This window comes from Vespula vulgaris, chromosome 1 (assembly GCF_905475345.1).
Source record: "Vespula vulgaris chromosome 1, iyVesVulg1.1, whole genome shotgun sequence".
NCBI lineage: Eukaryota > Metazoa > Arthropoda > Insecta > Hymenoptera > Vespidae > Vespula > Vespula vulgaris.
Genome location: NC_066586.1, coordinates 13,049,229 through 13,068,606, shown reverse-complemented (window position 1 = coordinate 13,068,606; position 19,378 = coordinate 13,049,229). Strand labels below are relative to the sequence as shown.

The window sequence follows — 19,378 nt, the reverse complement described above, 5'->3', positions numbered from 1 at the left end:
GATTTAACGAGTATTTGACGATGCTTCCGTCACAGCGACAATAGTGTATTATTGGCAAGGGCACGGTTTGTCATCGCGCATGAAATCGATGCAGCCTTAAAACTAATCTCGCTGCCGTCTTGGAAACTCGGCGTAACGCTTGTGCCGAGGAAGCCGCCACCGAACATCGTGTTAAAAGGCTAATTAGGAAAAAGTAGGGCTTACGTGTGCGAGTATAAAAATGGAATCGAAGCACAATGCATATTCGAGAAAAGTTTACGATTCGTACGAGGATGAAGAGGAGAGGAAACATTTTCAACGTATTGTTTCAGCGTTCAAGCACTATAAGTAAGTAGGCTCCTTCAAAAGAGCAATCAATGTTCCTTCTCATTTGTGATCTTTGCTTTGATGATTTAACCTTATTTCTATTACCTTCATTTTTTTTCTTATATGACTACACGATTAATTGGATGATTTTCGTTCTTCAGCGTGTATGATATTCTATATTAAATACTATCTTCTTGCGTTGTTTAACCTTTAATACATAAGTACTGGTCTAACAAGAACTTTCATACTGTATTAATTCTTCTCTTGTTATATGTTAAACTCATACTCGTACGCAAGTTATGTCATCGGTGTTTATGGATCAACATTGTTATTCCAATAAAAGTACAATGGCTTTAGTATTATCTTGTCAGGTTCATAAGTTCATTAGCTATTAAATACAATTTCATATTAGTTATTAATACTCATGTCCTTCGTTAAGTTGATAAACATTTATGTGATTATATATATATGTACACACATATATACACACGTATGCATACATATACGGACACGACAATATCAAAATAAAATACAAAATATGTTTAGAAAACAAAATGTTTTTATATAGATCTCACTCCCTGCAGAGAGTTAAGAAGACAGAATCTTATCTATTATCCTTACCGATCCATCATCAGAGACTATTAGCCAAATACAAAGACCATCTTCAAGAAGTCAAGAGATGTATTGAATATAACAACGATATAATAAAGCTCATCATAAAGGATGTATCTCATATTTTTGAAAATGTGAGCCCAGCTAATACACAAAATGATAGTGTAAGAAATTTTTGGTTTGTGGCATGTTTCATTACTTTGTATGATATGTGTAGTGTTATATATAATATACTAAAGTTAACAGTTAAAAATGTTAAAATATTTTTTATTTTTCATTACTATAGAATATAATCTATAACTGCACTCTTGAAATATAAAATTAATTTATAAAACAAATCACTAATAAGCTTATTTTCACAAAGATATATTCTATAGGTAGGTCTGATTGCAGACACAAAACACCCGACCTGTATTGGCTGATCAAGAAAAAGTACAAGCTACTATTAAACAATTAGTTCGTGACTGGAGCTCGGAAGGAACTGACGAACGTAACGCTTGCTATCAGCCTATCATAGATGAAATAACAAATCAATTTTCATTAGATAAATGGTATGAATATTTTGTCTATTTTCTTTCAATATGTTAACACATATTGGTAGATTTTAATAATGTCATGATATTTAAGAATACAAGCAATCTGTGATCAAGCTTTCAGATTCCACTTAAAGTTATAATTATTATTGACAAAATCTAGATATCATTATTTGCAAAACCTCTGTGTCCTAGCTAAACATAGTTCAGAAAAATATGAAATGATAGGTAAATTTCCAGTACTCCATCACAAGTGCAAATTCTAGTACCTGGTGCAGGATTGGGTCGTCTTGCGTATGAAATTGCAAGGCGTGGTTATACTTGCCAAGGGAACGAATTTTCTCTCTTTATGCTCTTTGCATCACATTTCGTATTAAATAAGTGAGTATTGTAAAAAATTTCATTCTTATCACTGATAAGTTAAATAAGTAAAACAAATGATAACATGATGATAATAATAACAACGATGAAAATAAACATTATAGATGCAGAGGTATAAATTCATATCAAGTACATCCATGGGTACATCAATATATGAACAATTTAAAACCGGAACATCAAACACAAGCTGTTTTCTTCCCTGATGTAAATCCCAGTGATCTTCCAGAAAATGCACAATTTTCTATGACAGCAGGAGATTTCTTAGAGGTATTGTTCTTTTATGTTGCCCAAAGAATAATATTTATTTAGGATTAAATAAATTAAAAGAAATATAAATTATAGGTTTATACAGAAGATGATCATTGGGATTGTGTTGCCACATGTTTCTTTATAGATTGTGCAAATAATGTAGTACAATTTATAGAAACCATCTATAAAATTTTAAAACCAGGAGGAGTATGGATAAATCTTGGTCCATTGCTGTATCATTTTAGTGACATGCCTATGGAAGATTCAATAGAACCAAGTTATGATGCAGTCCGTGACGTTATACAAGGTTTTGGTTTTCTTCTTGAGGTAATTAATTTTTTCTTTTTTCTTTTTCGTTCTTTTTTTTTTCATAGAAGATACACATATAATATCAACTATATTTGTGTATGTTTATTATTGTTTAGAAAGAAGAAATACACATGAGAACACGTTATGCGCAAAATGTGAATAGTATGTTACAATGCGAGTATAATAGTGTGTATTTTGTATGTCGGAAACCTAAAAGGTATATTAATATATTGCGTCATTATAATGGTTCTGAAAGCAATGGCATACAAGAACAAGACAATTAAATTGACAAATCTAACATGTTTTACTCATGAGGAAAATTGGTGGAATTGTACAAGGACTAAAGTACTCCAATTTATACCGAGCAAATTCAAAGACAACCATAACATATTTTATTTCTGGTATTGTAAAACAATTTCTGTGATTTAAAAGCTTATTTGGATACAAATAAGTGTTATTTCTATATTCCCTGAAAACAAAATTTTTGACATATACGAGTTCCTTTCGTAGTACCAAACTAAATAATTAATAACTTTATAGATCAATAACTTTTAGTAACAATTTGACAATTTCCCTAATGAGTCTTACATTTGTGATCTAGCATAATAATTAACGTTTATTTGTTTCCATCATGTACCAATAGCTATGATAATGTATTATATAACCATTTCCTCTTCTGCTCTCTCCTGCTGTTTAGTTGGGAATATTTCGATTACTAACGTTAGTGATAATGCTAATGACATATCTTTACAGGTGCTAACGAAGCCTTATTTAGTTTTTTCTTTATCCTTGGTCATTTTTCGAATAATGAAGACAAGTTAAAAATCAAATTTATTAAAAGAACAGACAAAGTTTCATCGGAGAAGAAACTACAGCTTATGAATATGTATCATTTTTCCGTATTATCATTAGTTCCTTTCAAAAATATTGTAAAAAGCATGTATAGAAAATGATATATAAATGATCACTGAAAGTTTTTACTTCGTTATATGTGTTATTTTCTTCAGATATATAATTTTGTAATGGCAAATATGGAAGTAAATACTTTTCAAGCGTTTCTTTCTGTATCTTTCTATTGTAAAAATATTAACCAAAATTTTCTAACTATCAACATATTGAATCTTCATAAGATATATTCGTCGTGTTATTTTTAATAAATCTAAAAGATATAATGAGAGATAACATATCTAATATATATTATTATATTTCATAATGAGGAAAAAATGCGAATTTCAACATTATAAATCTGATTTTGCTTAAGCTTTACATCGATCGTCTGCAGCAGTGCCTTTCGGATATTTTTATTGTATAATTATAATTCTTTGTTTTAGTAATACTTATTTTTTCCTAAAGATTAAATAAAAAAATCTAAAATAAATATAAATCTTAAATATAAAAAATAAGACTGTTATAAAATATGTAAAAAGAAATGAATATAATGAACATGTATTGCTAAGTTCAATACAAAATTACAAATCTATATTTATTGTTATTAAGATAATTATAAAATTTCTTCCATTGTTCCTCCTTATAGCATGCTTTTCTCATAGTTTGACATATTTTGCACATAATTGAAGAATTACCCAAAAATAATTGGAGATTATAAATCGATTCGATTTTTATTTTGTTATTCTTAGGATCTTAAAAAATCAGCAATAATAATGTTATATGGAATACATATAGGTCAATTTAGATGTAAGTTAGTTTAGATTTAATGATGTAATTAATATAATCGTATATTAAAGTCTATTCTATATGATTATTTGTTAATATGTATCAATCTTTTATATAGCAGAAATTACCATTTTGTACAACAGAAATTACCATATATCATTCTTCTTAGATACATTTATGTCTAATCAAATAGAAGTGCTTTAAGAAGAGAAAATTATATTAACAATTTTTAATTTATAAGCTTTTATTAAGATACTGTACAAATAATAGACCTATTTGATTAATATTAATTTGATGCATTTTGCTATATGTTAAAAATTGTCTTCGCAGTCTCATCATTTGAGGTGTATTACCTGTTTTTTGTACTGTTAAGCCATATTGAGGAATTTTTATATCATTTTCAATTCCTATTTGTTTTGCTGATAATATTGCCTATAAAGAGAAAATGTTTTATACACATAAAAATATTATGTATTAAATTGCTCACTTAAAAATATTTGTAATCTTACATTAGTGATGTCTTGTGTTATTCTATCCAGTTCATACAAGTAATTTGTAGATGATAAAGGTGGCTATGACAAAATAATCATTAGTTATATGAGTAATTCAGAATTTGCATTAAATATAATTAAATTAATTGAATGTTACAAATACTAACACATTGTGTGCTTTGATTTGGTTTAGGTGCTTTAACTTCATAGAGGGACTTATAAATATCATCAAATTTTAAATCATCTTCTGGCATCACTGCAAATAATGGAGCATCCCAACGATTTTTACTATCTGGTGTTTCATACCTATTATTTACATTCTTATTAGATTTATGAAAATATGTACTTGTATATTTTCATTTTACCTCATTACAAGTGCATCAAATATTTCTCTGCTGTATTGTTCAGATACTGGTCTTTTTTCATTCCATAACCAAGCATGTTCAATAGGTATGTCACAATGTATAGTGCACTGTGGTGTTTTATATAATTTTGACATACAGTATATTTCATAGCGATACCCTTTAATATAATTGCTACCATCTATTATTAATACATCATTTGGATTTAATATTCTTTGTGCCATAGATTTTATATCGCTCCTTATACATTTTTCCTTTTTGGAATCTGAACATAAATATGTATGTATGATATATATATATTATTTTTTATAAAAGAAATAAATTATCTTGAAAATCAAAATAATTTCTAACATTTACTAACCAGAATAAAATGAGTTTCTATCATAACCTGTTTTAGATATGACGTCAATTTCAGTAATAATATCTACACGTTTTTTCACTTCCTTTTCGAAGTATTCCTTTAGTTGTAATGTTCTTGTAGTTTTACCACTACACGGAATACCAGTTATTACAATAAGAGGCATTTTATCTGAAATAAATAAACTTTAGTAGCAGTATCAGTGAATTATTGTATAACGTATGATTCAATTTCGAGATTGAACACATTTTTAAGGTTAAGAAGTTCATAAACACAAAATACTTATGACATATAGAGTTATTATAATTTTCCTTGTAAATTAAAAATCATAAATAAGATAAAATAGAATAAATTAATATTTCTAAACGTATTTATTACTTCTAGATATATTTTATAACTTTAAAACTGTTTCATCACTCTGGGTTTTATAATGGTTTGTCAACAATGAGTACAGGCGTAATTTTTGATTAATTATGATGAACAAGTCTCATTTTAAAGATGAAGTTTTTAAATACAAAAAAAAACTTTTTTGAATATTTGAAAAAGCATTATTTTCTTTGAAAAAAATTATGTCGAAAAATGGTGTTGCTTGAAAATAATTCATACATAAAAATAAAACATCCTTACTTTTATACGATGCTCAAATACCTCATCGATAATCGATAATTTACGAATCTACTTACCCACTAATGGTAAATAAGAATCTACTAAACCAACTATAGGAAATAAGAACCTTCATTGTTAACTGATGTTAAAACTAGGAATCTACTTTGTTCATCGTCCATAAAACAGAAATCTTCGGTATCACTTGCGATAAACTGAAACCTACCTTGTCATTAATTAGTAAGAAAGAAATCTACTTTACTACACGTCATTTGAAACATTTAAACATAATTTTTATACAACAAAATATTATCTTGAGAAAGATTTTAAATATAAATATCAATATCAAATATTTATTTAATCGATTTATATCGTAAACTATATGTTTATAATTTCCATATTTTATTTTCCGTACTATAATTTCTAAGTTATACTTTATCATAAATTCTTCATTATTAATTTTTAATCTAATTTTTATAGTATTTAAATAAAACAATTTGATTTTAATCATTAACTATACACAAATTTACATTGGATAATCTTTATTCTTATTTTACATATAAAAGAATGCGTAAAAGTATTTTTGATGATTATATACTTTTTGTAATCCAATAAACTATTTTACTTTTATTTTACAATGTAAAGAATGTAAAAACAATATTTGATATGAAAATGATTTTATATACATTTTTTATACAGACGTAATCTTTTTCTTAAATTTAACGAAGATTATATTTAATTTTAATATTGAATATAATCGAAGATTCTTTTATAAAAGAAAATAAACTAAGAAAATGCTATACGAAAATGAAAACAAAACAGAAAGTATATAAAAAAGAAAGTCGGGAAAACATTTGATGAAAACTCTTAATTGTCGAAACAACTACTACAGAAAGGAAAGGCAATGTTATGAGCCGACCTAGAAGAGTTCAAAGTGAACTCAGAACTAAAAGGTCCTTTCTAGGCAACTACAGAATTTTTACAGAAAACAATACGTTTCCGTTTGTCAACTAAGGGAACTCGATTTGGGAGGAGGTGACTCGCAAGGATTCCGAATTATTAATATATTTTCTTAAGAAAGCTTGAAAAGCTGTATATATAAATTGTTCTGTAATTGTTTTTTTTTTGTTTTAACGCGTGGTAATAAAACGTAATAATAGAATAAAATTAAAATTACTTCTTAGACTTTTTGTCTTTACCAATTTTGGTAACATCATCAGGATTTTCTGTAGCATCCTTCACACGTTTTGCTCTTATCCCCACTAATCTGGCATCTGCTCTAGCTTTTCGTAATGTTATATACGCAGAGAATTTCTTTTCATCGTCGGTAATAGCATGCTTCTTTCCTTTGATAGCCGGTTGGCGTCGTATAGGCATAACCTCTCCTTTAACTTGCATTGCCACTTTCATTTCTTCTTCGCTGGCTTCACCTTTCTTAGGCTATTATAACATAAAAATAGAATAGTATACAGAGAACCAATCTGAGTAATCTATTTCAGTAGATTTTTTATAAAAGGATGCAAAGAGAAGAAATGTTATAAACAGATGAAGGCAACAAAACAAAAGACCTATCTGGAAATCATGAGCTTGCTACAGTTCGTACGTATTAAGTTGACCAGATTTTACTTATGATATTAGAATAAATGCCTTGTAATAAGCATTATAATTTAAAAAATAGAATAACGCATATAAATATATTGTAATAAAGATTTGAAAAATCATCAAATATACCTTCTTTTCATTTATAGGGAAGAGAATTAAATTAGCTTTATATTCCTTCAGCCTCTGTGCATTTGTTTGTAAAGATTCTATGGATTTATTGCGTCGTCTTGGATCAACTGCAATTCCAATTGTACGAGCGAATCTTTTGTTTAAACCACTAGCTTTTAGTTCCTGAAGAGTAAATCCTTTGCCAGCCCTAACTTTGGTATGATAACGGAATGTTGGACAATGTACCACTGGTCTTAAAAGATTCACGGGTCTAAAATGCATATGATATATAGATATGTTTAATCATTTCATAAATAATCATTTATATTTAAAGATCTTTTTCTGTCTTATAACAGACAAGTAATTAAGTATTAAGATAGTATAATAAGTATTAAATAATTAACAAACAAGAATAATTAAATAGGACAACATAATAAAAAATATAACCTTAAAGTTCATAATTATATTAAGTATAATTATAGATTATATTATATTAAATTTAGTTATTAATCATTACCTTGGTGCAACTGTACGAGCTTTTTTTACGCGATTTTGTCTCCGACGGTATTTTCTCGCAGGTTGATTGAACCAAGTTTTTACGAAACGTTGCCAGTCTTTATGGAAATGTCCATTAGGGATCATATTATTACGTTTCCCCATTGTTAAACTGTAATTGTTGAAAATGTGATTAATAGTACGAAAGAAATACAATACTATTATGCGATATTACTTAATGTCAATAATACGATATTTACTATATAATGACTATATACGCAAGTTTATATTGAACACCGGAACAAATATATGTATATATATCATAATTCAATAAAAAAGAATAACACTTTAAAATGTATATAAATCTGTATCGAAAATCTAGCAACTAATTGTAATAGTAAAAACAATATGAACTTATATTCCTAACCTCGTCCTCGATGTTATGTATATGATATGGAAATATAAAAAAGTTCAATTATATATATACATATAATATTAATAAAAAATGAAATGGTTGAAGACAATTTATTTTATAAATCGAATATTAAAAAATTGTTAGATACTTACAGTTAAGACAGATTTGATACTTGATATGTTTCACTCGTGCGCCGTTGCGATGTATACTAGAAAAGAATGATTTACGAAAATGAAGTCTATATTCCTTAAAAAGGAAAAAACGTAATTGTTATTATATATTAATTATATTAATATTGAATTATACTAAATTTTAACAAGTTTGTTTTTATTATTTAATACAATACGAATATAAATATAGATTTCACTACAGTTAAGTCCACTCAGTCCAACCCATACGAGCCCGACTATTCAACACGTGAGAGAGGTATGAGTATTTATATCAAATTTATACACCGATACTATAGACGCATAGCGGAGAAATGTTTAAGCTTAAGCTTGTAGTTCGTATTTTGTCCGTACTTGGCGCCGAAGTCGCTCACGCTTCTTTTTGATTAATCTATCCTTAGAAAAATATAATCTGGTATATAATTTTTTCTTTCTTTTTTTAGGTATAGTATTATTCTTACTAAATACAAAAATTCCTATCATACATCAATTAGATTGTTAGCATAAAAGAAGTATACCTAACAAATTTATTATAATTTATAAGGTCATTGTAATTTATAAATTTTCTATTTCGTTATTATAATGATCCACGACTTTTCTGATCAAATCGGATAAAAGATTATTTCTGAAATCACGAATCTTTATATATATGCCAATATTTTAGATATATTTATATATATATATATATTTTGTACACATATAAATTCAGGCGTCATTTAGTATATTTAACTGTAATTTTCATATAACAAAATATTATCTTTGTATAAAAATATAATCTTTGTATAAGAGAAAGAATTTCAACATAAATATCAATATCAAATGTATATTTCATCTATTTATATCGTAAACAATATTATGTATTTATAATTTCTGTATTTTATTTTCCGTGCTATAATTTTTAAGTTATACTGTATTATAAAGTTCAAAAACGTTTTTATATTTAACGGTACAACAGGTTCTATCTTCGTCCTTTTCTTCGATAGTTTATCTCTCACTTCTCTTTCAAGAGCAGTGCGTCACGAACATTCGTAGGAGAAAGTCACAGTCAACGGGACAGTAACTCGGCACTTGCGTGTAGTCTGAAATACTATACAACGATGAATCCGATGAGAAATCTGACGCCATGTCTTCTAATACTTTTATTTCTGTACATTGATAATATTCGAGGTAAGTTAAATAAAATATATAACATTTAAAAAAATGTTTATCTCAGATTCCGTCGCAAAAAATTTCTATCTTATTTTATTGTTTTATTTGCTTATTTTCAAAAACAGATTAATTAATATTCGTCGCTTTTTTTTCTTCAATCTGGTATATTATTCGAATAAAATAATTTGATTTTGAAGAAAAATCATTCATCTCGAAATAGATCGTGATCATGTGAAATTTTCATTTCGAACGATATTAATACGAATTTTTAATGTAAAGAAAAAAAGATCTTCATCGGCATTTTTTTAACTTTCTTTTTTTTTCTTCTTCAATCAAAATATTTTTCCGAGCGCAATACTCAATAAACAATATTCAATTATACATCACTGTCGAGAAATTCGAAGAGAAAGGCAAATACTGTCGACATAAACTAATGAAAGTCGAAAACGTCATTGACATTTTCCATCCACCAATGAATAAGGTAAATCTGACATTTTAATAGAATCTTAGTCGTTATATTCAAATATATTGTTTAAAGAACGTGTTTGTTCGCCACACCAGTTATATGGATTATAGTATATCATTATCGAAATATTCATTTACGCTTTTAATAAATTAAATTTAAAAAAGTATAGTTTTATATTTAATAAAACTATGTATTTAATATTTCACGTATAATTTAAAACAAAAACTTATTAATGAATAAGAAGGATGATTCTATACGTTTTATTCGTAGCTATTTAAAAGAGAAGATATTATAAAATATAAAATATCATAATTTATATGATCATTATTATTATTATTATCATTTATTTGTTACCATTATAAACATATATAGATACCTATATGCATATTAGCGTGTAACATTTCGTTTTTAAAAAATATATAAAAGTATTAATCGAAATTCGTAAATATATAGAATTTATCGATAAAAAGTATAATGAAAAATAATAAAACTATATCATATTTTTTTTAATTCTTAGGGCAAACGACGCCAACGAACGGAAAGGTCGTTGCCTGTTATGTCGCTATGTGGGCAAAGTATAGGCCTTCGAACGGCTATTTTACATTGGATAATCTTAAACCACAACATTGTACACATCTGATTTACGCTTTCGCTGGTTTGAATACCACTTCTTGGGAAATACAAAGTCTTGATAGATGGACTGATATCGAAGAAGATGGTATTTATTTGAAATAAAACACAATAAACATACGCATAACTAAAAATATGAAAATAATAATAACAACAATATATAAATATAAATATAATAAATACAATATATATTTGTTTAGAAATTGGTAATTACAAAAAAATGACGAATCTTCGTAAACAGTATCCAGGATTAAAAGTATCGATAGGTATTGGTGGGTGGAACGAAGGTAGTAAGAACTATTCTATTCTTGCTTCGGATAAAGAAAAGCGAGAGAGCTTTATCAATAGCGTTGTTACATTTATTAGGTATATAATTAATAATCCTTAGCTATATTTTTTTCATATACTAATATAGATATTTATATACCTATATGTGTTATTTATAATATTTTAGTAAATACAAATTCGATGGCATCGATTTAGATTGGGAATTTCCATCGCAGAGAGGTGGTACATCGGAGGATAAAAAATATTTCGCCATTCTCATTAAAGTAAAATCTATTTTCTTCTGTGATAAGTATATGTGATTGATATATGATCGATAAATGCACGATCATAATTCATCAATGCTTTTAATTATAAATGAAAGTATTAATTGAAGTATTTGTATGAAAGATGAAAATTATATATATATATATATATATACATATTTATATTTATATTATATATATAATTATATTATATATATTATATATATATAATTATATATATAATCTTTTATCTTTATATAATATACTAGTTAGAACAAATCAGAAACTTAACGATTTGATAAGATAACATAATCTTGAACTATTATTATAAATGTTATTTCTGCCCTTTCAATATTATACGTTTTATACTTATCTTAATAGGAATTAAAAAAAGCATTACCTAATTCTCTACTAACTGCAGCTATAAGCCCAAATAAGAAAGTAATCGACGAGGGATATGATATCCCGAAAATTTCTAAATATCTCGATTACATATACATTATGGCTTACGATTATCATGGTTCATGGGATTTAAAAATTTTACCAAATGCTCCGTTAAATAGTGCCGATGATGCAAGCGTGGTGAGCAATAATCTTTGTTATTATTTTCGGAAAATTTATCAACATTTACATAAAGATTTATTTCGGTTAACAACATGCAAAATTGATATTCATATTATTAAATCATTAATAAATAAATAAATATTATTAATTATTATTGGTATGAATTTCTCTTTTTTCATTTTTTAAGAATTCTACTGTGAGCTATTTACTACAATTAAGAGCACCACCTGAAAAACTCATTCTGGGTTTACCAATGTACGGACGAACATATTTTTCGACTGAAAACATTCTTCCAGGTACAAATCCTATTGGAATGTCTTGTGAATCAGATGGTTTTAGCGGTCCTTACACTAATACAAATGGAACTATGGGTTATAACGAAGTATGTGTAATTGAATTCGTTTTAAATACGAGATATGATTAATGTTACTTTTGTATTTAATTAATTAATATATGTTTTTGCATAGATCTGTGAAGTACTGAAGAATAAAACATGGAGTACTGGATGGGATATTATTAGTAAAACACCATATGCAGTAAATGGAAATAAAGTGATTTTGTACGATAACTACAAAAGTTTACAAGAGAAAGTAAGTTTTTAAATATACACCCCCCTCCCCACACACATTAAATGAGCTTCGTGAATCGATTATATGTACATATATTATAATAAGAAATAAATTTAATGATCTCTGCGTGATTTTCAGGTATTATATGCCAATAAAATGAATTTAGGTGGTGTTATGATTTGGAGCATCGATACCGATGACTTTAATGGAAATTGCGAAAGTGATTATATATTAATAAAAGCTATTAATAGAGTTCTTATTAAAAAAAATGAAGCAGAAAAAGAAGAAAATAAAACAAACGGAACAAGTAGAATATTTTCCTTGTATAATATATCAACGGTACTTTGTGCCATTGTTAGTATTTTTACTTTAACAAACTTATAATTTTAAAGAATAAAAAAAAGAAAGAAAATAAACATTGTTTACCTACAGGTAAACATTCTGTATTAAAATATATTATTAATTTTATGTATGTATTATTTATAATACACATAATAGTAAATGATATGCCTTTTTCTTCTTACGAAGTAGCACTGAATAGCAATCTGATAGAGAGAAAGGGAAAGTATATAAAGGAATATTTTAGTTGATATAAGCACACGGGAAATTCCCACATTACCAACAATCATCCCTTAATGTGCATAAATGCATTTTTACATCTACAAAAAAAAACATATATACGTATAGAAACAAAAGTATCAGAAACAAAGCCATGTACATATAAAAAAGACATATGCAAGATATAAATAAAAATGCACATACTGTTTTCTGACAACTTAGTTGGTAATAATAAAGTCCGACTTTACTTAACGAATAATTGATAATAGTGGGATCTTCTCTTCCGCATATTACTAGTCGGAGAAAGTAAATTCCCATTTTACCGACGAATAGGTTGATAGTAGTAAATTCCTATCTTGTTGACTACTTGATCTGTAATAATAAATTTTTTATTGTTAAATATATAATTACTGTTATCTGATTACTTGTTTGGTTGGATATTTTTTACGTAGAACATATTCTGCCAATTTAAATAAGTGTACTTTTATATTTTATTATTATTTTATATGATATTTTATTTTTATATACATACATTAAGGTATCATTTAAAAACATCATGATTATAGATTTAATCATATTGTAAAAGTTTTATATGATTTAAATACCTTCTGTTATTTTTGTTGTATTATAATGAGTCTTGTAGAATTATACTAACTTCACTTAAGATGAAACTTCTTCTAATATTTTAGTTGTACCAATATACAAATTTGCATCACAGGCTATTTGTGAAAGAAGCTTAACATCTGTGATTCTATGCTTTTTTAAAAGTTTTTTGTAAAAGGGTTTAGCCATTATTAATTCTGATGCTTCCTGCACAGTTAATTTATCTAAGATATAACGGGGAACTTTTATTTCCATGAGCAACTGTTTATTGACCTGTATATAATTAGAAATTAGAAATTTCAACTTATTTGATTTATAAAATCTATCTTATGATATTATAATTTGTATGCGCTGTTACGCATGAATATAGATTACGTATCAAAAATAAGTGATAAACTTACATAAACATTCATTATCATCTTATAATTCATATCTATTTCAGGCCATTTTTGCTCCAATACATCTTTATCTAATAACACTTCCTCTTTGTTTATAAGATGATTCGGTATAGAACAAAATGCAGTCCATAATTCTGAAGCAAAGTGTGGAGCTATTGGTGCAAGCATAATTATTTGTGTAGCCAATGCCCGTTCATATTCACGACTTTTTAATTTACATTCATTACATACTTTTCGTAAACTGAAAATTCAAAATATCATTATTATCAATTTATTATAACATATTTAATTATTCAAATTTTTTATTTGATTGATTAACCTATTTGTAAGTCCTTGCATCCTAGATATTGCAACACTTATCTGTTGCGATTTTATGATATTAAAGGTTACCATTTTTAAAAAATAATTTCTGCTATCAAACATGAATTCATCATCCTTAATATATTTAGAATCAGTAGCTGCTGTTTGAAGTTTTTCTAATGATATATGTTCCCTCATTTCAATAAATTCTTTCAAAGTCATCCATATACGATTTTGCCAATTTTGTATACCATGAATTGCTGATAAATATAAATAAAATGTGATTATAAACATATATAAATTATTTTATAATTTGTACAAAATACAGCAAGTCCTATTATTTTAATTCTTTGTTCTTATTTAACATCAATTAATATTTATTGAACATTAGCTTAGAAATCTGTTAAAAAAATTGTATAGTTTGATCTAATTATATTAATGAATGATATATATTCATTTAAAATACATACTGTCAGTAGACCAATTTCTGTGAGAAGTTGGAGCTACATCTGCTAGTATTACTAATCTAGTTGTATCTACACCATAATGTTCCAGAAGTTCAAGAGGATCAACTCCATTATATTTTGATTTAGACATTTTTTCCCAAGTAACTTTTATAGGTCTTCCAGTATTTTTTTCATAATATTTGTTATCCTTCTCATCTTTAATTACATCACTTTCTTTTATGTACTGTCCAGTATTAGATATTTGGTAAGTTTTTCCCATTACCATACCCTGTACAAGCAGTTGCTTAAATGGTTCACGAGTTGGAACAAGACCCTCCTCATATAAAAAATGATTTATAAATCGAGCGTAATATAAATGGAGTGTAGCTGTAATTATACAATAGCTTAAAAAATGTATTATAAAATATATTAGTTATAAATAAACATCTCAAATTCATTTATTACCATACCATGTTCCTTTCCACCTATATATAAATCAACAGGTAAAGTTTTTTTGACCTTTTCTACAGAAAACATTTCTTCTTGATTTTTTGGATCAATATATCTTAAAAAGTACCAACAACTATCTACAAATGTATCCATTGTATCAGCTTCTCTGATTGCATGATTACCACACTTAGGACACACAGTTTGTAACCATTCTTTGGCATTGAGTAAAGTAAAATGATTTTTTACTGCTAAATTAAAATTAATGTTTGGTAACACAACAGGTAATTGATTACGTGGCACAGGTTGAATACCACAATTTTTACAATGTATAATTGGAATAGGAGTGCCCCAATATCTTTGTCTAGAAATCAGCCAATCTTTCAATTTAGAACTTACTGCATATCCACCAATATTCCATTTTTTTGCTTTAACTAATATTTCATTAAGTTCAGATTGCAATTCTTCATGAGAACGTATATTATGTCGTTGGAATGGAATTTCCACGGATTCTGCAAATTTATAATCTTCAATGGAAGCAGAGGGAATACCCAGATAATTATCTCTATCCAGTGGAAAAACCAATTCTTCAGATATAAATATAGGTAATTCTTGTTCAGTAAAAGGATTTATTACAGTGGCTTTCAGCTTTTTAGTTTCTGCATTAACATTTTCAGTATATTGTTGTTGATTTAATATATTACTAGGAGAAATAACAACAAACTTTGCAAATTTGACAAATTCTGGCTTATCAGTCCACAGAGTTATAGTTTTTGGCAATTCTGAGATATCAGAAACTAACTTAAAATCAAAACTTACACCATTACAATCACCGATCCAATTTTTTTGAATCTTTATAATATCTCTCCACTCTTTCAATGTTGTATCATTTAATCCATCCAATAATGATCTATAATATGATATAAATATTATACTTCGTCATATTTTTTTTCTGTTAAAATAATCATTATTAATAACATACTTAGCGAAAGCTGTAGTTCTAATAAACCACTGATTTAATAATCTCTTTTCTACTTTAGCTCCAGATCTCCAAGAAATATTATTTATATCAACCTGTTCTTCAGCTAATACTGTCTTATCAATTGGATCCCAATTAACATATTCTTCTTTTCTATAAATTAGATTTTTTTCAAAGAGTTTTAAAAATAATTCTTGAGTCCATCTATAATATTCAGGATCACAAGTAGAAATTTCCCTGTTCCAATCAAATGAAAAATTAAGAGCATTTAATTGTTTGCGCATTACATTTATATTAGTTATTGTCCATTTACTAGGATCAATTTGTTGTTCAATAGCAGCATTTTCAGCAGGTAGACCAAATGCATCCCATCCCATTGGATGAATCACATTTTTACCTATATCAAATATAAAATTTTATTATCAGTTTCTTAAACATTACTTATTTAAAGTTAATATTTTAATGCTGACTAGATATTATTTTTATTATGAAAAAAAAAAAATTTGATAATAAAATTTTCTTTTTTACCTCTCATCCTATAGAAACGTGCTATAACATCACTGATTGTGTAAACTCTAACATGACCCATATGAAGTTTTCCAGAAGGATAAGGAAACATAGAAAGGACATAAAACTTATCCTTTGTATTATCATTTTCATCGTATAAATTTAGATTCACCTTATTCTTCCAATGTAACTCTATTTTATTTTTCGTAGTTATATTAAGATTATCATCCTGGAAACTAAATGAATTGTAATTTCAAATATAAATAATAATATATTTTTAAATTTTACAATTAAAATAAAATTAAAATATAGGTTATGAAGTAGTGCGTGATAATTGAAGTAACAAACAATAAACTTGATAGTACCTTTAATGAACAGATACCAGTAGAAGCTCGTCTTTTTATACTTATTTTAAAAAAATATTCATCTCGTACAATAAAAATTGATTTTAATATATTTATACAACCGTACTTCATGTTTTGTATTTCTAATCGACTAGCATTACGAGACAACTCTAATCAAATCTATACTTATATTCATATTATATTAAATAACTAAATAAACATGTTAAAATGTATTACAACTCAATATTAATATAATTAATGTTTTTTAATTTGTAGAATTAAAATGTGTAATTATAACAAGTACGTTTTTTCATTTTTAAAAAATATAGCCTTCATATCGTAAGTCATTCCTTTTCCGGTATACATCGCAACAGCACACAAGTGAAACTTATATCAAGTATCGAATCTGTCTTAACTGTAAGCATCTGACAATTTTTTAATATTCGATTTATAAAATAAATTATCTTCAAACATTTCATTTTTTATTAATATTATATGTATACATATATAATTGAACTTTTTTATATTTCCATATCATATACATAACATCGAGGAGGAGGTTAGGAATATAAGTACATATTGTTTTTACTATTACAATTAGTTGCTAGATTTTCGATACAGATTTATATACATTTTAAAGTGTTATTCTTTTTTATTGAATTATGATATATATACATATATTTGTTCCGGTGTTCAATATAAACTTGCGTATATAGTCATTATATAGTAAATATCGTATTATTGACATTAAGTAATATCGCATAATAGTATTGTATTTCTTTCGTACTATTAATCACATTTTCAACAATTACAGTTTAACAATGGGGAAACGTAATAATATGATCCCTAATGGACATTTCCATAAAGACTGGCAACGTTTCGTAAAAACTTGGTTCAATCAACCTGCAAGAAAATACCGTCGGAGACAAAATCGTATAAAAAAAGCTCGTACAGTTGCACCAAGGTAATGATTAATAACTAAATTTAATATAATATAATCTATAATTATACTTAATATAATTATGAACTTTAAGGTTATATTTTTTATTATGTTGTCCTATTTAATTATTCTTGTTTGTTAATTATTTAATACTTATTATACTATCTTAATACTTAATTACTTGTCTGTTATAAGACAGAAAAAGATCTTTAAATATAAATGATTATTTATGAAATGATTGAACATATCTAAATATCATATGTATTTTAGACCCGTGAATCTTTTAAGACCAGTGGTACATTGTCCAACATTCCGTTATCATACCAAAGTTAGGGCTGGCAAAGGATTTACTCTTCAGGAACTAAAAGCTAGTGGTTTAAACAAAAGATTCGCTCGTACAATTGGAATTGCAGTCGATCCAAGACGACGCAATAAATCCATAGAATCTTTACAAACAAATGCACAGAGGCTGAAGGAATATAAAGCTAATTTAATTCTCTTCCCTATAAATGAAAAGAAGGTACATTTGATGATTTTTCAAATATTTATTACAATATATTTATATGCGTTATTCTATTTTTTAAATTATAATGCTTATTACAAGGCATTTATTCTAATATCATAAGTAAAATCTGGTCAACTTAATACGTACGAACTGTAGCAAGCTCATGATTTCCAGATAGGTCTTCTGTTTTATTGCCTTCATCTGTTTATAAAATTTCTTCTCTTTGCATGCTTTTATAAAAAATCTATTGAAATAGATTACCCAGATTGGTTCTCTGTATACGTTTATCTCATACTATTCTATTTTTATATTGTAATAGCCTAAGAAAGGTGATGCCAGCGAAGAAGAAATGAAAGTGGCAACGCAAGTTAAAGGAGAGGTTATGCCTATACGACGCCAACCGGCTATCAAAGGAAAGAAGCATGCTATTACCGACGATGAAAAGAAATTCTCTGCATATATAACATTACGAAAAGCTAGAGCAGATGCCAGATTAGTGGGAATAAGAGCAAAACGTGTGAAGGATGCTACAGAAAATCCTGATGATGTTACCAAAATTGGTAAAGACAAAAAGTCTAAGAAGTAATCTTAATTTTGTTTTATTTATATAAACACAAAAAAAATAAATTACTTCTACAGAAATGTCTTTCATATACATGTTTACGTGTGTATGTATATGCATACACTATCATCACCACTATACAGTAGCATTAATAATTTAATGATGATTACTTGAACATTATTATTCTTTTAAAATCAAATAAAAAAGAAGGCAGTT

The 19,378-nt window shown here is 26.7% G+C and overlaps 6 protein-coding genes across 13 annotated transcripts; 3 read left to right on the top strand and 3 right to left on the bottom strand.

Annotated features, from left to right (window-relative positions):
- Nucleotides 1-119: 119 nt before the first annotated feature.
- On the top strand, nucleotides 120-3,447 carry LOC127070791 (carnosine N-methyltransferase). Of its 2 annotated transcripts, XR_007784699.1 has the most exons (8): nucleotides 120-327; nucleotides 875-1,082; nucleotides 1,312-1,469; nucleotides 1,692-1,832; nucleotides 1,937-2,099; nucleotides 2,175-2,408; nucleotides 2,507-2,791; nucleotides 3,144-3,447. XR_007784699.1 is itself a non-coding variant. In XM_051009231.1 (7 exons), the coding sequence occupies exons 1-7, from the start codon at nucleotides 221-223 to the stop codon at nucleotides 2,672-2,674; spliced, it is 1,179 nt and encodes a 392-aa protein (XP_050865188.1). In that variant the 5' UTR covers nucleotides 120-220; the 3' UTR covers nucleotides 2,675-3,447. The 2 variants fall into 2 exon arrangements, 1 of the variants encoding a protein (XP_050865188.1); XM_051009231.1 differs by having other exon boundaries at nucleotides 2,507-3,447.
- A 409-nt stretch (nucleotides 3,448-3,856) lies between these two features.
- On the bottom strand, nucleotides 3,857-5,870 carry LOC127070798 (protein KTI12 homolog). Of its 2 annotated transcripts, XM_051009240.1 has the most exons (6): nucleotides 5,654-5,870; nucleotides 5,279-5,446; nucleotides 4,921-5,182; nucleotides 4,723-4,861; nucleotides 4,574-4,636; nucleotides 3,858-4,496 (listed from the first exon to the last, which is right to left on the bottom strand). In XM_051009240.1, the coding sequence occupies exons 2-6, from the start codon at nucleotides 5,439-5,441 to the stop codon at nucleotides 4,299-4,301; spliced, it is 825 nt and encodes a 274-aa protein (XP_050865197.1). In that variant the 5' UTR covers nucleotides 5,442-5,446; nucleotides 5,654-5,870; the 3' UTR covers nucleotides 3,858-4,298. The 2 variants fall into 2 exon arrangements, with proteins under 2 accessions (XP_050865207.1, XP_050865197.1); XM_051009250.1 differs by lacking the exon at nucleotides 5,654-5,870 and having other exon boundaries at nucleotides 3,857-4,496; nucleotides 5,279-5,513.
- A 1,057-nt stretch (nucleotides 5,871-6,927) lies between these two features.
- LOC127064450 (60S ribosomal protein L13-like) lies at nucleotides 6,928-8,947 on the bottom strand. Of its 2 annotated transcripts, XM_050995651.1 has the most exons (5): nucleotides 8,869-8,947; nucleotides 8,651-8,706; nucleotides 8,106-8,255; nucleotides 7,610-7,859; nucleotides 6,928-7,318 (listed from the first exon to the last, which is right to left on the bottom strand). In XM_050995651.1, the coding sequence occupies exons 3-5, from the start codon at nucleotides 8,246-8,248 to the stop codon at nucleotides 7,052-7,054; spliced, it is 660 nt and encodes a 219-aa protein (XP_050851608.1). In that variant the 5' UTR covers nucleotides 8,249-8,255; nucleotides 8,651-8,706; nucleotides 8,869-8,947; the 3' UTR covers nucleotides 6,928-7,051. The 2 variants fall into 2 exon arrangements, with proteins under 2 accessions (XP_050851608.1, XP_050851514.1); XM_050995557.1 differs by having other exon boundaries at nucleotides 8,651-8,911.
- Nucleotides 8,948-9,676: 729 nt separating this feature from the next.
- Nucleotides 9,677-12,957, top strand: LOC127066287 (probable chitinase 2). Of its 2 annotated transcripts, XM_050999820.1 has the most exons (9): nucleotides 9,713-9,832; nucleotides 9,940-10,295; nucleotides 10,798-10,998; nucleotides 11,111-11,276; nucleotides 11,365-11,461; nucleotides 11,822-12,022; nucleotides 12,192-12,386; nucleotides 12,472-12,594; nucleotides 12,712-12,957. In XM_050999820.1, the coding sequence occupies exons 3-9, from the start codon at nucleotides 10,845-10,847 to the stop codon at nucleotides 12,955-12,957; spliced, it is 1,182 nt and encodes a 393-aa protein (XP_050855777.1). In that variant the 5' UTR covers nucleotides 9,713-9,832; nucleotides 9,940-10,295; nucleotides 10,798-10,844. The 2 variants fall into 2 exon arrangements, with proteins under 2 accessions (XP_050855768.1, XP_050855777.1); XM_050999811.1 differs by lacking the exon at nucleotides 9,940-10,295 and having other exon boundaries at nucleotides 9,677-9,832.
- A 312-nt stretch (nucleotides 12,958-13,269) lies between these two features.
- LOC127066255 (leucine--tRNA ligase, mitochondrial) lies at nucleotides 13,270-17,340 on the bottom strand. 4 transcript variants are annotated; one of them, XR_007782325.1, is made up of 9 exons: nucleotides 17,177-17,336; nucleotides 16,833-17,040; nucleotides 16,308-16,701; nucleotides 15,349-16,235; nucleotides 14,903-15,265; nucleotides 14,452-14,692; nucleotides 14,136-14,373; nucleotides 13,737-14,007; nucleotides 13,270-13,503 (listed from the first exon to the last, which is right to left on the bottom strand). XR_007782325.1 is itself a non-coding variant. In XM_050999767.1 (9 exons), the coding sequence occupies exons 1-8, from the start codon at nucleotides 17,285-17,287 to the stop codon at nucleotides 13,792-13,794; spliced, it is 2,658 nt and encodes an 885-aa protein (XP_050855724.1). In that variant the 5' UTR covers nucleotides 17,288-17,340; the 3' UTR covers nucleotides 13,368-13,503; nucleotides 13,787-13,791. The 4 variants fall into 4 exon arrangements, 2 of the variants coding, with proteins under 2 accessions (XP_050855724.1, XP_050855716.1); XR_007782329.1 differs by having other exon boundaries at nucleotides 13,357-13,503; nucleotides 16,833-17,047; nucleotides 17,177-17,329; XM_050999767.1 differs by having other exon boundaries at nucleotides 13,368-13,503; nucleotides 13,787-14,007; nucleotides 17,177-17,340.
- Nucleotides 17,341-17,436: 96 nt separating this feature from the next.
- Nucleotides 17,437-19,242, top strand: LOC127066303 (60S ribosomal protein L13-like). Its single transcript, XM_050999866.1, has 4 exons — nucleotides 17,437-17,572; nucleotides 17,970-18,119; nucleotides 18,366-18,615; nucleotides 18,920-19,242. The coding sequence occupies exons 2-4, from the start codon at nucleotides 17,977-17,979 to the stop codon at nucleotides 19,184-19,186; spliced, it is 660 nt and encodes a 219-aa protein (XP_050855823.1). The 5' UTR covers nucleotides 17,437-17,572; nucleotides 17,970-17,976; the 3' UTR covers nucleotides 19,187-19,242.
- Nucleotides 19,243-19,378: the final 136 nt, after the last annotated feature.

Excerpts from the sequence above, each read along its gene's own strand:
- LOC127070798 (XM_051009240.1), bottom strand. The coding sequence starts at position 5,441 with ATGCCTCTTATTGTAATAACTGGTATTCCGTGTAGTGGTAAAACTACA. Across the intron at positions 4,637-4,722 it reads CAAATCAAAGCACACAATGT|CCACCTTTATCATCTACAAA; the intron begins GTTAGTATTTGT and ends ATTTTGTCATAG. Across the intron at positions 4,497-4,573 it reads TAACACAAGACATCACTAAT|GCAATATTATCAGCAAAACA; the intron begins GTAAGATTACAA and ends TTCTCTTTATAG.
- LOC127066303 (XM_050999866.1), top strand. The coding sequence starts at position 17,977 with ATGGGGAAACGTAATAATATGATCCCTAATGGACATTTCCATAAAGAC. Across the intron at positions 18,120-18,365 it reads GCTCGTACAGTTGCACCAAG|ACCCGTGAATCTTTTAAGAC; the intron begins GTAATGATTAAT and ends TATGTATTTTAG. Across the intron at positions 18,616-18,919 it reads TCCCTATAAATGAAAAGAAG|CCTAAGAAAGGTGATGCCAG; the intron begins GTACATTTGATG and ends ATATTGTAATAG.
- LOC127064450 (XM_050995651.1), bottom strand. The coding sequence starts at position 8,248 with ATGGGGAAACGTAATAATATGATCCCTAATGGACATTTCCATAAAGAC. Across the intron at positions 7,860-8,105 it reads GCTCGTACAGTTGCACCAAG|ACCCGTGAATCTTTTAAGAC; the intron begins GTAATGATTAAT and ends TATGCATTTTAG. Across the intron at positions 7,319-7,609 it reads TCCCTATAAATGAAAAGAAG|CCTAAGAAAGGTGAAGCCAG; the intron begins GTATATTTGATG and ends ATGTTATAATAG.
- LOC127066287 (XM_050999811.1), top strand. The coding sequence starts at position 9,763 with ATGAATCCGATGAGAAATCTGACGCCATGTCTTCTAATACTTTTATTT. Across the intron at positions 11,462-11,821 it reads ATTTCGCCATTCTCATTAAA|GAATTAAAAAAAGCATTACC; the intron begins GTAAAATCTATT and ends TTATCTTAATAG. Across the intron at positions 12,595-12,711 it reads ACAAAAGTTTACAAGAGAAA|GTATTATATGCCAATAAAAT; the intron begins GTAAGTTTTTAA and ends CGTGATTTTCAG.
- LOC127066255 (XM_050999767.1), bottom strand. The coding sequence starts at position 17,287 with ATGAAGTACGGTTGTATAAATATATTAAAATCAATTTTTATTGTACGA. Across the intron at positions 16,702-16,832 it reads ACGTTTCTATAGGATGAGAG|GTAAAAATGTGATTCATCCA; the intron begins GTAAAAAAGAAA and ends TATTTGATATAG. Across the intron at positions 16,236-16,307 it reads AGAACTACAGCTTTCGCTAA|ATCATTATTGGATGGATTAA; the intron begins GTATGTTATTAA and ends ATCATATTATAG.
- LOC127070791 (XM_051009231.1), top strand. The coding sequence starts at position 221 with ATGGAATCGAAGCACAATGCATATTCGAGAAAAGTTTACGATTCGTAC. Across the intron at positions 2,100-2,174 it reads CAGCAGGAGATTTCTTAGAG|GTTTATACAGAAGATGATCA; the intron begins GTATTGTTCTTT and ends TATAAATTATAG. Across the intron at positions 2,409-2,506 it reads GTTTTGGTTTTCTTCTTGAG|AAAGAAGAAATACACATGAG; the intron begins GTAATTAATTTT and ends ATTATTGTTTAG.